Source organism: Hyla sarda, chromosome 5 (genome assembly GCF_029499605.1).
Source record: "Hyla sarda isolate aHylSar1 chromosome 5, aHylSar1.hap1, whole genome shotgun sequence".
Taxonomy (NCBI): domain Eukaryota; kingdom Metazoa; phylum Chordata; class Amphibia; order Anura; family Hylidae; genus Hyla; species Hyla sarda.
The window spans coordinates 204540394-204557556 of record NC_079193.1 but is presented as its reverse complement, the minus strand read 5'-3'; the positions used below and the strand labels follow the sequence as shown (position 1 = coordinate 204557556).

The 17163-nt window shown below is 41.4% G+C and overlaps 1 protein-coding gene across 1 annotated transcript in view; it reads left to right on the top strand.

The window, feature by feature from the left end:
- Nucleotides 1-17163, top strand: part of DROSHA (drosha ribonuclease III) — a 261155-nt gene that overhangs the window by 117353 nt on the left and 126639 nt on the right. The window contains exon 18 of the mRNA XM_056520973.1: nt 16296-16434. Coding sequence (XP_056376948.1) covers nt 16296-16434 — 139 coding nt within the window. The remainder of the gene's footprint in view (nt 1-16295; nt 16435-17163) is intronic.

Below are 17163 nucleotides of genomic sequence, written 5' to 3'. Positions count from 1 at the left end.
CTACCGGCGCAGCAAGACCATCCCGCTTTGCGGCGGGCTCTGGTGAATACCAGTAGCAACTTAGAACCGGTCCACCGGTACGGTCCACGCCAATCCCTCGCTGTCACAGAGGATCCACCTCCAGCCTGCCGAATCCTGACAGCATGCACTGACTGGCTGTCTGGTAGCGCCCCCTACGATAAAGGGAGGTACTACATGTTCTGTACTACTTTTAACCTATACCAAGCTTAGCTGCTCCTTTGGACACCAGGTGAGGGCAGCTCCATTTAACCTTTTTTTTTTAGGACATTGCGTGTTCTGTACAGGACCCTGAAGAAGCTCCTGTCCTCTACATAGACCAGTGTTTCCCAACGAGGGTGCCTCCAGCTGTTACAAAACTACAACTCCCAGCATGCCCGGACAGCCAACGGCTGTCCGGGCATGCTGGGAGTTGTAGTTTTGCAAAAGCTGGAGGCACCCAGGTTGGGAAACACTAAAATAGACAGTGATTACAGCCCCCAGCAGATCTTTCTTACTTTTATATGTAAGGATTTGCTTTATCTGTATTAGTTATCTACTTATTTTTCTTTAATCCTCACTTTTTCCTATTTTTGGATGACATTTTGGTGGCTTCAGAACCAATTACCAGGTTTCCATAGAATTATGGTCTCAACATACAATGGTTTCAACATACAATGGTCGTCCTGGAACCTAATAATATTGTAACTTGAGGGAGCACTGTACTAATATATTAAGGTTATATAATTATTTCAATTAATACCTGCCCACATCATAGAGCTAGATTGGTGATGCTTTGGAGAATTATTACATCATTAATAATGACATATTTGCACCTCCCATCACACTATCGAAGGTCAATTCAAAATATCGTAGGGGCCCTAAATACAGCTCTTCACTCCATCAAAGGGCTAAACTTAATTTCTCATTAAGTAAAGAGGCAGATGCACTCTCTCTCACTCACTCACACACACACACACACACACACACACACAAACACACACACACACGTGTATAGAATTGTCTTAAATCTTATTCTAATAAATAATAGATGTTGTTGAATAGGTGTCTCTCTTTTTCTCTCACTGTTTTTCATTCCTCATTACAATTATCAATACTTCTTTAACTGTGGACAGTAAAAAGATAAAGGCAAAGTTTAGAAAACACATTCATTTCAGTTCTAAAATAAAAGCATATAAAAAAACATGTGAAACTGAATTGCAAAATACATACAACTACCCTATCTGAGACAACACGGTCAGAAAAATGATGCCAAACTCAATGATTGATTTACCATATATACTCGAGTATAAGCCGACCCGAATATAAGCCGAGGCCCCTAATTTCACCCCAAAAACCCAGGAAAAAAAAATTAAAAATAAGTTATTGACTCGACTATAAGCCTAGGGTGGGAAATACATCATCCCCCTGTCATCATCCAGACCCCAAACATTAACCCCCCCCCCCCCCCCCCCCCCGTCATTATCACCCTGTCATTATCCCTTCTTCATAATCACTGCCTGTCATCATCCCTCCCCTTCTTCATCATCCCTCCCCTTCATCATCACCACCTGTCATCATCCCCCCTGTCATCATCCAGACCACTGTCATCATTCCCCCCCCTTCATCATCACCGCCTGTCAATCCCTTAATCAGTGGTCTTCAACCTGCGGACCTCCAGATGTTGCAAAACTACAACTCCCAGCATGCCCGGACAGCCATCAGCTGTCGGGGCATGCTGGGAGTTGTAGCTTTGAAACACCTGGAGGTCCGCAGGTTGAAGACCACTGCGGGCTTCGTCATCATCCAGACCCCCCTTTAGTTTTCTTCTCACCTCCCCTTGGTAGGAAGGAAGGGTGAGCTGGTCCGGGCCATCTATGCTGCAGGGACCGTCCTGTGGGGAGGGTTAGTCGTTCCGGGCTGTCCATCTTCACCGGGAGGCCCTCTTCTCCGCTCCGGGCCTGGCCCCGGACTAGTGACAGTGCCTTGACGACGACGCACGGGGACGTTCATGCGCAGGGACGGATGTCCCTGTGCGTCGTCGTCAAGGCAACGTCACTAGTCCAGGGCAGGGCCCGGAGTGGAGAAGAGGGCCTCCCGGTGAAGATGGACAGCCTGGAACGACTAACCCTCCCCACCGGACGGTCCCTGCAGCATAGATGGCCCGGACCAGCTCACCCTTCCTTCCCACCGAGGGGAGGTGAGTAGAAAACTAAAGGGGGGTCTGGATGATGACGAAGCCCGCAGTGGTCTTCAACCTGCGGACCTCCAGGTGTTTCAAAACTACAACTCCCTGTATGCCCTGACAGCCGATGACTGTCCGGGCATGCTGGGAGTTGTAGTTTTGCAACATCTGGAGGTCCGCAGGTTGATGACCACTCAGAAGAGATTGACAGGCGGAGAGTTCACTCGGGTATAAGCTGGGGGGGGGGGGGGGGCGGCGTTTTCAGCATGAAAAATTGTGCTGAAAAACTTGACTTATACTCGAGCATGTACGGTAATTGTTTTTCGTATGGAGGTGCACAAGTTACAGTACCCTGGAGCTGCATGTAGAGGGACCCGTTAAACAGAAAAAAAACTAAATTTAGCAGTACAGCAATTGCATTTTTATTTTTTACTGTAAGCCCTTATTTAATAGCCTGAAACAATATACAATACTGTATACAATAGTATACTGATGTTTCATTTTTAACTATTACTGCTTTATAAAAATATTCCATACTCCACCCCTCTCTTTACAGAGGACATACCTCAATGTATCTTCTGACAAGTTTCTGTGACAATATTTGAGATGGGGGATGGGTGCACACACCTGTTTTTAAAAACTCTGTTGAGGGAAATTTGAGTTATTTTGGACCCTCATTAAATATCCAGAGTTAATGTGGTGATGCTTCAAGAGCTTCCAGATATACTTAAAGGGGTTATCCAGCATAAGGTAGTTTTTTAGTACGTACCTGGCAGAGAGTAATGGACATGCTTAGGAAGGATCTGCGCTTGTCTTGGGGCTAAATGGCTGTCATGAGATTACCATAACACCGTGGCTAGCTTTTTGTGAACCTGTATTTCCTGTTTGACTTATGTTTTTTTTTTTTTTTTTACTACAAATCCCACAATGCCATTTTCTTCCCTACCCATGGAAACAAAAGACCTGTGGTTTTCAATCAGGTTGCCTACAGCTGTTGCATTAGTTGCAGATTGATCCCTCCACCCATTGAAGCAGACAGGCTCCCTGTCATCAGCTGACTAGTGAGTTAGGTCTTGGCCGCATTGCAAGCTGGGAAAAATCTGAGACAACAGTCATTTTGTATGCTGTTAAAAATAAATAGTGGGGTGAAAATCACAGAAGAATTGTGAGAAAACAGTCACACACAGGTACAGACACTATATTATGAACTACATTAACTTTACAGCCCCTGTAGCATAGTCAAATAAAAAAAAATCCTGGAATACCCCTTTAACAGTTTACATCTGATAACTGAAGATCCCAACATCAGGACACCCTGTAATCTTCTCCATTTAACCCTTTTATTTACCTCTGTACCTTTTTATATGCCTATTCTGTAGCCTATGTAATGCTGATTCCTGGATTACAATCCTAACCTCTTCCTGACCATGCAGGATATAACATTAAATACATTGAATATGTCATTCTTTATCCCTCATATGGTTCCTTAAGACCTTCAATTATCTTCAGCTACTGCCAAGACATTGTAAAATGCCAAACGTGGTTAATCTTTAATAATTTTAAAACCAATGCATTAAGGCAGAAAAGTAATTTTTCATTTCCAACTTGAGAGATGAAATACATTTATCCTGTCAAGTCTACAAAATGCTAGACATGTGAGAGAGCATGCACCAGATTCCATGTGCTATCTCACTTAGGGCTAAGTACTAATCAAATTAACCTATTCCACGCCTCAAGTGTCCTCGGCACTAGTATGAATTGTGATTGTGCATTTGCAAGCAAATCTGCTGATAAAGGTGTGACCGCTTCAGTCCGAACCCAAATGAAATGTGTGCTGATGGAATGTTCCAGTGCATTGTGTATGAGGAGCTGAGCAACTCTCTGAATGTCACTACAGAACTCTATTTCATTATTGTTTCTGATTGAGTATGCTTTGGTTATCAATGCTAAATGTCTATGGTGTGCCCCAGGGGGCTTATCTCTGGTTGTGTTGCATAATGTGAAGTTGTATTTGGATGTGATGGGTTGGGATTAAGCCTGCACAATATATCGCAATTGAATCATGATTATTGCAGATTGTGATATTTTAATTTGGCCCTTGTCAAAATTAGAGGATTACCTGCAGTGGCTTAGGCTAGGATGGCAGCGGCGGCTAATGCTCGAAATGGACATGAAATGGAAGGGGTTTCACCATTTGTTTATTATATCGCAATTGCTTATCAAAATTACAATATTTACCACCATAATCACAATCACACATTTTCCCCAAATCTTGCAGCCCTAGTTGGGATTTTTTTTCATTGCTGTCCATTTTTTTTTTGTTCATTGAAAAAGTTTCCTGATAGACAGAATCCACAGGTTTCTAGTTCTGCCTCTACAATTTTTCCTTTGCACATTTACAGAAGGATAAATAACATTAGTAGAAGTGCTCACTGTAAGCCTACTTATGATAATTGAGCATTGTATATAAAACTGTATATTTATAGGTTTATCTTTTTCTATTTTTACATGTACTTATTTACCGTATTTATCAGGGTATACCACGCACCGGCCTATAACACGCACCCTCATTTTACCAAGGATTTTTGGGTAAAAAAGGTTTTTTACCCAAATATCCATGGTAAAATGAGGGTGCGTGTGTGCGCGTGTATACCCCGATACACCCCCAGGAAAGGCAGGGGTAGAGAGGCCGTTGCTGCCCGCTTCTCTCCCCTTGCCTTTCCTGGGGTCTAGAGCCCTGCTGCCGGCCCTTCTCTCCCGCTGGCTATCAGCGCCGCTGCCCGTTCTGTCCCCCTGACTATCGGTGTCGGCGCCCCATTGCCGGCGCCGATAGCCAGGGGGAGAGAAGCGGCGCCGACAGCCAGGGGAGAGAGAAGGGGCAGCGGCACCCATTGCCAGCGCCGCTGCCCCGTTGCCTCCCCCCATCCCCGGTGGCATAATTACCTGGGTCGGGTCCGCGCTGCTGCAGGCCTCCGGCGTGCGTCCCCTGCGTCGTTGCTATGCGCTGCATGGCGCGGCGCATGCCGTCAGTGCGCCGTGCATAGCAACGACGCAGGGGACGCACGCCGGCACCGATAGTCAGGGGGACAGAACGGGCAGCGGCGCCGATAGCTAGGGGGAGAGAAGGGCCGGCAGCAGGGCTCTAGACCCCAGGAAAGGCAGGGGGAGAGAAGCGGGCAGCGACGGCCTCTCTCCCCCTGCCTTTCCTGGGGGTGTATCGGCGTATAACACGCACATAGACTTTAGGCTAAAAATTTTCGCCTAAAAAGTGCGTGTTATACGCCGATAAATACGGTATATTAAAGGAAAATGGTCATCCAGTTTACCCACACTTACCCCGATACACTGGGTTATAGTGCGGGTGAACAAGAGACCGATCTCTGGTAACATACGAACCTGAGCGATGTCCCTCTGAAGGTTCGCTTCTTTCTTCAGCGAATTCTGCACAGGAGGCGGGCCCTCCGGGTGAATTTGAGTATTCATGGGTGCTGGTCAGAAAATTAGAGAAAAAAAAGAAGAGAAAAAATGAAACCACTTTGGGGGAAAAAAAGTTGTTTCCCATTTTTTCTTTTTTTTTTCAAGGCCTTGCCTTCTATATTCCATCCTCATATGGTTTGAATCAATAGTTTCTTTTCTGAAATATATTATTCGTAATCCCAAAGTCCTTTATGGTAGCATTAAGAGGCCAGTACTATGTTAGGGTGTATACATTGCTGCTTAATTTTTCCACATTAATCATTTTTGTTACCTTAGTTCCGTTGGCTGGATAAATGTTTAGCCTGGCATCTTGTCTTCTGCTTTTTATATTGGGGAATTCTGTTGAAACTTTGTCAAAATCCAGAATAAGGTTTTTCTTGATAAATGAACTTCACAGTTGTTGGATTTTGAGCAATAGGTTTAAATTATTTAATCTTACAGTCTCTTTGAGTATTCCTGTGACCTACCCAGAATCCTCAAGCCACCTGCAGAATTCTACACTATGCCAAGTCCTTTACGTAATATTGTATTATTAATGGAATCCAGCTGGTGAAAATGTATTAAATACCCCAGGAAAAAACATGAGCCAGCAACACTTGATTCAGGTTATATAGAGCTTCAGAAAATGGCACAGAACATGTTTATCCCTTAATAAATGTCACACAGGATGCACATTCTTATATTTAGTCCTATTTAGATGCTGGCACATTGGATGAGATTGACAAAATAATGTTAAAATGATAAGTGGACATACAAATGTGTGCAGTATGTGATACCCCAAACGCAGAGACATACTTTTTGCACCAAGTATAGGACACAGTACTTTGGGCATAAAGTGGGGACATGTGCAGACCTACGTGACACTTCAATGCTTACATGGAGTGGCACGATAGTCAGCTGGTAATGGAGAGAAGAAAGTTTTTCTTAAACAGAGATACAGTATTTAAAAAGTTTTCTTATTAAAAAAAAAATAATAAATAAAAAATAAGCTACAGCGCAGCTCCATTCTTAATTTTCAAAGCATGAGCGTGGCTCGAGTACAAATAAAATGCAGTAGACATCATATGGTTTAATAGTCTATGGATACCTTTGAAAAGCTGTTTATTTATCTTGCTTTGTATGTATTTTGGTGCAAAAAAATATCTCCATAGTTCTTAATTGAAAATTTTGCTTACTTTCACTTCTATTACTCCAAATGAAAAAGTGGCCAGGAATGGAAGCCATTGTGCCATATTACAATACTATCACCAAATACGATGCTCCAGTGACATATAAATCAACATTTGCTTTATTAATCATAATAAACATAAAAATACATAAATAGTGGAAGAATCGGCATTGAGGCATACAGGTGCACATGAAAGTGGTATATACAACTGTACATAATACAATTATTGCATAATTATCCATAAAGTGCATTATCAATGAATATCACATGAATATAACCATATTATAAATATAATGGTTATAGTCATGTGATATTCATTGATAATGCACTTTGTGGATTAATATGCAATAATTGTATATTTGGTATGAGTAAGACCGGGTGCCGCCGGCCGAAACGAGTCACTGCCATGTTCGTCTTGTGTTCTGTGTGCAATATTGAATAAACCGCACCTTCTGCATCTAGCACTGCGCTGGACTTGCTTTTCTTTCATAATCTACAAAAGGTGAAGTCCGCACCTGTCCGTGGTGTCGCAGCTGGTCCACGTTGGGTGAGCTGACCCCACACTGCTCTCTTGCAATAATTGTATGCACCTCAGTTGTATGTACCACTATTCTATTCTTCCACTATTTATGTATTTTAATATTTATTATGATTAATAAAGCATATGTTGATTTATATGTCACTGGAGCCTCGTATTTGGTGATATTACTTTCACTTCTGCAGCCTCAACAATGTGCTGAATGAGATTGTTTGTTTTTACCTGTACACTGCCTATATCATTCTACCCAGCACATGCCATATATACTCTCCCCTCTCTTTCCAGCATGTGTGAGCTGTCCTCTAGGGTCCTGTCCCCCTATCTACTGTCTGAGCTGCTGTACAAACTAGTCTTTTATCTCTTACACCCACAATAAGAGAACAGAAAGTCCCTCAAACTCTAAATGTGGGACTAATAAGAAAGTTGATTCATTTTCCAGCCAGAAAACAAATCACTAGTTAAGAGACGATCTAATATGTTTTTTTTTCTATTAAGAAGCTGTAGCTGTCACAATTCTGTCTTTTTATTACATTTTTTAAACAATAGTGTAATTTGTATAAACCGATGATGACACTAAAAACAAATTTTTTTCATAGATAGCTGTCAACCTTTTAATTTGGCTTCAGTTAACAACATGCTTTTCATTGCTAGTATTGTTTCCTTTTGTATACCTGTGTGCAGCTATTGTCGTTCCCCATTATGTATTTAATTGTGTAATTATTTCAGATAGAAGGATTTATACATAATTACCAAGGATCTTTGATGTTGCCTGCGAGTTATCTTTTGTTTAAAGGAGACATCACATGGGGGCATACAACCACTAAGGTTACATATTGTGCACCCATAGGCTCTGAGTGTACTGATGTATGATAACTCTGTAAGCCACTGTATTATGTCCTAGAAACAATGTATCCATACAGCATACGATAAAACGTGCGAGAACGCCCTTATTTTAGAGATTCCATATGACACCTCTGTTTGAAATCAGAGACAAATGTGTGTATATACAGTAATGCACATTAGCCCATATGCCATTTATACAGAATTTTAGTGGTTTAAAACCCGTTCAGCCGCTTCTCTCTCTTTCTTGGCTGGTACACAATAAGAGTCATAGTCAATGCACAGAATATGATTTGTTGTGACAATCTCACCCCCGCTCTCTGTAAGCTGTTGTGCAACAATATATGGAATGTAAATGTATTGCTAATATTCACGGTATGCAAATATTTCTAAATAACAGAAGTAACATTTTACAGTTTTAATTTAAAAAAAATAAAACGGCTCCTGTAATGGCACACAGCGAATTATATGAGCAGATTTTAGCAGGATCTGATAAGAACCATGCCTTGCACAGAAGGGATGAGTGTTCCATGACAGCCAAGGTCTTTTATTCCGTCGTTACATTCATTTCTGTTTTCACATCTGATAACAGGTAATCCTTACAAGAAATCACTGTTGACATATCTGTAGGAGGCTCCAAACAGTCAGCGTAGATGGGTATGGAAAATATGCACAGAATATACAACGTGTAAATAGTACATTCCATGTGGGAGTCAAAACATGTAAAGTTCACGAAAGAATATGAAATGTTTTACATTTTTGAACATTTATAATTAATAGTTTTTGCCTTTTAATAAAAGTTGATAATGGATGATTTGTATCTTTTAACCACTTAAAAAATCCTATTTTGTTCATAAGAAATAATAAAAAAGTTATAGGGAATAATACAATTCATAGGAAAAAAAATAGGAATTGAGTAGAAAGTATTTTTTATATTTTTACTATTAACGTTTAAACAGCATAAAGGTTATACAGTGTGTCTTTCTAAAGGTCATAAGTGATCTTGGGGGATATTGTGAGTTTACATTACTTTCTACCTAGTAATTACTATAGGCATATAAAGGATGGGAAATCATGTGGGGTAAAAAAAAAAAAATCAACAATTCAACTTCACAAGTTTCCTTTTTTTTTTTCCTTTTACATTTCCAACTTCTTTGTTTTCTACCAGAAAAGCACACTACACAAAGGCTGGCAATTATATGTACGGAGAAGCAGCAATGGGATGGCAATTCTGGTCACTTAAAGGGGAACTATGCCCCCAGAACTTTTAGCCCCTATAGAACAACAGGATGCCCGTGATCTCCCTGCTACACCCGATGTTTGTTTAGAGTATCGGGTGCAGCGACTGCTGTCACGCCTCCTCCCATAGACTTGCATTGAGGGGGCGTGGACTTGACATCACAAGCAGGGTGTGACTGTGACGTCGCGAGCCTCCGCCCCGCTTCGCTAGTTATCTGGCACGGAGTGAAGTTCTCTCCATGCACCGGATGTCTAGGGTGCCGCAGCCGAGACTGTGGGGGTCCCCAACGACAGGACCCCTGCGATCAGAAATCTTATCCCCTATCCTTTTGGATAGGGGATAAGATATCTAGGGGCAGAGTACCCCTTTAAAGCAGTCAGCCCTGCCCTGTGGGTACCTGTACTTATGAAAAATGCAGAGTGCTGGACCCACTAACGTTGTGAGTAGTTACACTATATAAAACCATCCAATAGATCCCCTTTAACCTGTTCAGGACCGTACAGAAGCCAGTGAGTTACTTAGCAACATCTGTAGTGTACAGTTTGAGACCACTATAAAGTGGTCTCTAACTGTAGCCCTCCAGATGTTGCAAAACTACAACTCCCAGCATGCCCAGACAGCTGTTTGGGCATTCTGGAATATGTAGTTTTGCAACAGCTGGAGGGCTACAGTTAGAGACCATTATACAGTGATCTCTAAACTGTATCGCTCCAGATCTTGCAAAACTACAACTCCTAGCATGTCCAAACAGCTGTTTGCTGTCTGGGCATGCTGGAATTTGTAGTTTTGCAACAGCTGGAGGACCACAGCTTGGAGATCACTTTGAATTGTTCTTTAAAACTGTAGCCCTCCAGATGTTGCAAAACTGCAAATCCCAGCATGCCCAAACAGCTGTCTCGGCATGCTGGGAGTTGTAGTTGTGTACCTCCAGGTATCGCATAACTACATCTCCCAGCATGCCCTTCGGTAATCAGTACATGCTGGGAGTTGTAGTTGTGCAACAGCTGGAGGCACACTGGTTGGAAAATACTGAGTTAGGTAACATAACCTAACTGAAGGTTTCCCAACCAGTGTGCCTCCAGCTGTTTCAAAAGTACATCTCCCAGCATGCACAGTCTGTCAGTACATGCTGGGAGTTGTAGTTTTGAAACAGCTGGGGGTTTGCCCCCCATGTGAATGTACAGGGTACATTCACACGGGCAGGTTTACAGTAAGTTTCCTGCTTCAAGTATGAGCTGTAGCAAACTCCTAGCAGGAAACTCACCGTAACACGCCAGTGCGAATGTACCCTAAAAACACTATACAACACTAACACATAATAGAGGGTAAAACACTAAATATACACCCCTTACACTGTCGTCGTCCCCCCCCCCCCCCCCCCAATAAAAAATGTAAAGGTATTGTATGGCAGTGTTTCCAAAACGGAGCCTCCAGCTGTTGCAAAACAGCAACTCCCAGCATTTCCGGACAACCACTGACTGTCCAGGCATACTGGGAATTTAGTAACAGCTGGAGGCACCCTGTTTGGGAATCACTGGCGTAGAATACCCCTATGTCCACCCCTATGCGATCCCTAATTTAGTCCTCAAATGCGCATGGCGCTCTCTCTCAAGTCGGAGCCCTGTCGTATTTCAAGGAAACAGTTTAGGGCCACATATGGGGTATTTCCGTACTCGGGAGAAATTGCACTACACATTTTGGGGGGGCTTTTTCTCCTTTTACCCCTTATGAAAAGGAAAAGTTAGGGCTACACCAGCTTGTTAGTGTAAAAAAAGAAAATTTTTTACACTAGCATGCTGGTGTTGCCCCATACTTTTTATTTTCACAAGCGTTAAAAGGGAAAAAAAAAGACCCCCAAAATTTGTAATGCAATTTCTCCTGAGTACGGAAATACCCCACATGTGGGCGTAAAATGCTCTGCGGGTGCACAACAAGGCTCAGGAGTGAGAGTGTACTATGTACATTTGAGGCCTAAATTGGTGATTTGCACAGGGGTGGCTGATTTTACAGCGGTTCTGACATAAACGCAAAAAAAGAAATACCCACATGTTACCCCATTTTGAAAACTACACCCCTCACGTAATGTAATAAGGGGTATAGTGAGCATTTACGCCCCACAGGTGTCTGACAGATTTTTGGAACAGTGGTCCGTGAAAATGAAAAAATTCATTTTTCATTTGCACAGCCCACTGTTCCAAAGATCTGTCAAACTCCAGTGGGGTGTAAATACTCACTCCACCCCTTATTAAATTCTGTGAGGGGTGTAGTTTCCAAGATAGGGTCACATGTGGGGGGGGTCCTCTGTTCTAGCACCATGGGGGGCTTTGTAAACGCACATGGCCCCTGACTTCCATTCCAAACAATTTTTTTTCCCAAAAGCTCAATGGCGCACCTTCTCTTCTGAGCATTGTATTGCGCCAGCAGAGCTCTTGACGTCCACACATGGGGTATTTCCATACTCAGAAGAGATGGGGTTACAAATTTTGGGGGGCATTTTGTCCTATTACCCCTTGTAAAAATTTTAAATTTGAGGGAAAACTAGCATTTTAGTGGAAGAAAAAAAATCATTTACACCGTCCAACTTTAACGAAAAGTTGTCAAACACCTGTGGGGTGTTAAGGCTCACTGTACCCCTTGTTACGTGCCTTGAGGGGTGTAGTTTCCAAAAAAGTATGCCATGTGTTTTTTTTTTTTTTGTTTTTTTGTTTTGTTTTGCTGTTCTGGCATCATAGGGGCTTCCTAAATGTGACATGCCCCCCAAAAACCATTTCAGAAAAACTCACTCTCCAAAATCCCATTGTCGCTTCTTCCCTTCTAAGCCCTCTACTGCGCCTGCCAAACACTTGACATACACATATGAGGTATTTCCTTACTCAAGAGAAATTGGGTTACACATTTTAGGAAGATTTCTCTCCTTTTACCCCTTGTAAAAATTTTATAACTGGGTCTACAAGAACATGCCAGTGTAAAAAATGAAATTTTGAATTTTCTCCTTGATTTTGCTGCTATTTCTGTGAAACACCTAAAGGGTTAACAAACCTTTTGAATGTCATTTTGAATACTTTGAGGGGTGCAGTTTTTATAATGGGGTCATTTGTGGGGTATTTCTAATATGAAGGCCCTTCAAATCCACTTCCAAACTGAACTGGTCCCTGAAAAATTTTGATTTTTAAAATTTTGTGAAAAATTGGAAAATTGCTGCTGAACTTTGAAGTCCTCTGATGTCTTCCAAAAGTAAAAACTCGTCAATTTTATGATGGAAACAATAAGTAGACATATTGTATATGTGAATCAATATATAGTTTATTTGGAATATTCATTTTCCTTATAAGCAGAGAGCTTCAAAGTAAAAAAAAAAGCAACATTTTCAATTTTTTCATCACATTTTGTAATTTTTCACCAAGAAATTATGCAAGTATTGACTAAATTTTACCACTAACATAAAGTAGAATATGTCACGAAAAAAACATTCTTGAAATCAGAATGAAAGTTAAAAGCATCCCAGAGTTATTAATGTTTAAAGTGACAGTGGTCAGATGTGCAAAAAATGGCTGGGTCCTTAAGGGGTTAAAGGCTGGGTCCGTAGATACGTTTTTATTTCTATCAGTGCAGATAAAATGAAGTAACTGTGCATAAGGTATTCATTAGAAATCTCCTTCTGTTTCTACAGCTTCTATGCAAATCGTTTTTCCATTGTTACAGACAACAACTAAACAGTGTAGCCTGATCTGGCACATGCTACATTCTGTCCCCTATTTCTGTTTAACCTAATAAATATATGTTGGCACAAAGCAGAGGGTAAAAGGAAGAAAGTATAAGGGTCTATTCACCTGGCAGAAATTCTGTTTCCCAAAAGTACTAGTCAGCCCGAAACGCAACCTTATTTAGCCCCCAAAATCTTCTTGTTTTAGTTATTCATTTTTTAGTGTATTTTTTTATGTTTATTATTATTTTGACCTACTGAAGCCTTTCTACATTTGATATTGTCCCCCTCGCTTAATTGTTGTATACTGGTAGATATAGCACGGCAAGCATTACTGACGGATATGGGAGAGAGCATGTTCAACTATCAATATACTGTTTCAGTTTTATAGCCGTGTACCCGCTTTTAAACAAATGGCACCAAATGAATTAGTGTAATTTAGGAATATAGCCTTGCAAACCAATGATTTGCTGCCCCTTTAAATAAGATTGCATTTTGTAATGACCAGTTTACTGTAAATGTAGTATTACTGGTGCCACAATCTCCTATTGGACCATCAATAAAAGGCGAGAAACAAAAAAAACTGTAACAATAGACGATTATAACCTTAAAATATGATATATTAATATAATTTTTTTTTTGTCACCAAGACTGCATGACGAACTTCAGATGTTTTTTGGAATATTTTAAAGTCTGGGTGTAACAGAGAGCTGGATTCTTATGTGCTGAAAGGGCCGCATATCCATGCTGCTAGGAGAAAATGTATTTAAATCCTGTTGAATAATTTTTTAAGGAACAACTTAGCCTAGTGTTTTAATGCTTTCTAATAGACCCAAAACTCAATACCCTTCCTTACGTAAAATAGAGGATCAGAATAAAGCCTGTGACTGTTTTATCTTGTATATTAAGCTCCTCAGATTAAGTCTGTGTGATGCTGCTGATTTTACTTTTACAAATGCATCTAATCTGCCAAGCGGGCATAATTTGCCAACTATGGCTGCAGTGAAATCATTAGCGTTCCAAAACTGGCTGCTCTTTCCTTTGTGGACAGTTAAGGCTCACGATTCCACATGCTCATGAATTCAGAATATATTTGGATATTTGTTTTCTAGCTCTCCATCTCAAACTTTCTCAGTATGGAAAAAGATATACTTTTTTTGTATTGGTGATGGGGGTACACTGTTGTCAGCTCACTGGCAACAATTTCTAATAATAATTGAATATAGTCAATTTTATACTCACATATACTATTTCTAGTTTATTTATAAATAAATAGGTTATATACAGTGATCCCTCGACTTACAATGGCCTCAACATACAATAGTTCCAACATACAATGGTATTTTCTGGACCATTGTAACTTGAAACCTGACTCAACATACAATGCTATGGACAGTCCAGATCTGTGATACCTGTCACAACTGGAGGAACTGACCAATCAGAATGGGCATTTTACTGTTATATCACCTGTATTACTGAAGTGCATGCACTGACTGGCTGTCTGGTAGCGCCCCCTACAGTACAGGGAGGAACTACAAGTTCTGTACTACTCCTTACCTGTGCCAGGGTTAGCTGCTCCTTTGGACACCAAGTAAGGGCGGCTCCATTTGGGACACTGTGTGTACTGTATAGGGGCCTGAAGAAGCTCCTGTCCTCTACCTAAACCATTGTTTCCCAACCAGGATGTCAACAGCTGTTGCAAAACTACAACTCCCAGCATGCCCGGACAGCCAACGGCTGTCCGGGCATGCTGGAAGTTGTAGTTTTGCAATAGCTGGAGGCACCCTGGTGGGGAATCACTGACATAGACAGTGATTTACAGCTCCCAGCAGATCTTTCTTACTTTTATAGATAAGGATTTGCTTTATCTCTATTAGTTATCTACTTATTTTTCTTTAATCCTCACTTTTTCCTTTTTTTTTTTGGATGACATTTTGGTGGCTTCAGAACCAATTACCAGGTTTCCATAGAGTTATGGTCTCAACATACAATGGTTTCAACATACAATGGTCGTCCTGGAACCAATTAATATTGTAACTTGAGGGACCACTGTATAGGATGCCCTAAGTAAAACCAGAAAATGGCTAAGACTATTAGTGGACACTGTTAGTGGACTTTCACATGCAAGAACTTTTTTGTTTTTTGTGCCTATATCATGGCTTAGTGCTTTGGCCTCACTAAAGCATTAGAGATAAAGGATGCTGTGTGTTTGGGTCATTAAAGGGACCTGTAACTAATTTTACCCTATATGATAAGTGACAACATGTAATAAACTTTAGTACCATATGTCCTACCATGCCTGGATTTCTGCTGACACGTCTGTAAATGGGAAGAAAACAACCTTTTATAAATGTCAAATGTAGTAATGTAAATGAGGCTCAAGTCACCAAGCACGTAGTCTGCTTAAGTAGTCATGGCACCCCGGGCTGTAATCACACTTATTCAGGCTCTATTTACGCCTTTCCAGAAATCACTGACAGCATAGCTGTGACCACTGACCCAGGCCCTATTAGGCCCTAACTGAGCTGCTTAATCATACCTAGATAGGCATTATTTGAGCCTGTATAGGCCTGATTACAATACGGGAAGCCATGACTACTTCAACAGCCACATGCCCAACAGACTACTTAAAGGGTAGCTCCCACCATTCTGTTTTTTTTGTTTTTTTTTTGCTAACCCGTTCCCCCCGCCCCGCTACGGCACTAGCCCGTTCCCTTCTCCCAATCCCCCCCCCCCCCCCCCCCGCCCCGCATACCCCGTTCCCTCATTACACTTGCAGTTACTGCAGAGTCCGGCAGCGGGTGTGCAGGAACAGCGGCGGCAATGTGCGGGAGGAGTGGCCTCCCAGCCAGTGGCCGGGGAGCCAATGCGCTCGATCCCGCCTGTCTGATTGACAGGCAGGGAGCGAGTGCAGCCTAACTGAAAAAGGACTGATTGCCACTCCAAAATCAGTCCTTTTTCAGTAGCCGGTTTTTAAATGTAAATTAAACTTTTTTAATCAAAAAAAAAAAAAATAATAAAAGTATATTAGAGATATGTTGTAGTACATAAGTACTACAACATATCAAAAAATAAAGTTGGTGACAGTGCCCATTTAAGCTTCTTTTTTCATTGGAATGTTCTACGTTTTTTTCCTGTCTTTTATAGCTGGCAATGACTCATCCGAGTCACCATTTAAATTTTGGAATGAACCCTGATCATGCCCGCAACTCTCTTTCTAACTGTGGAATTAGACAGCCAAAGTATGGAGATCGAAAAGTTCATTATATGCACATGCGGAAAAAAGGTATGCTTATCTATATTTTTATTTTTCACTCTTACAGTTTGTCTTGTAATTGTTTTAAGGTTTTTGCAGATTGAGTGGGAAATGTATGTTAAATCTGTAGGTTCAACATCGGCTTGTTCACATTTGTGCTAACAATTTGCGTTGTCCTGCTTCGTCATAGCAGAACAATGAAAATAACAGTAGTGCTAAATCTCACGTGTAAGAACCCAATGGCAGTGGACAGACAAAATTGACTAGAGGGGTCCCTCAGGCCATCTTCCACCGGAATCCGGTTTCCTGTCAAAAGTTGTGACTTGTAAAATGGTGGACCAGATGGGATGGGACTAGGGTCTTGCAATTTTTAGCATTTGCTAGGATTGTCACTTTACGACAGTCAGCCTTCTGTGCCCTGCATAATGTATATATGGAGCTTGCCTTCCAGCATAGATTCCTATAGGTCAGGGCAGGGCAGGGTGGACTGTGGGAGGGAGGAGACTTGTATGCTGCAGTTTGGTGCCGCCTCTATGGCCCTTATCATGTAAGGACCAGGACTATGAATGTGCAAATGGCTATACATCAAGATAAAGGTATGATTTTGTTTTCTCTTTCTATTAGATACTTACCAACCTGTTTTGGAGCTGAGAGATTCCCTTTAAACCTGATTGTTTTCACTTTGAAGGAATATTGAGTTATAGCTCCCATCATAACTGTTATATCAGTATTGTTAGTATTGTGTAGGTCAGGAAGTTT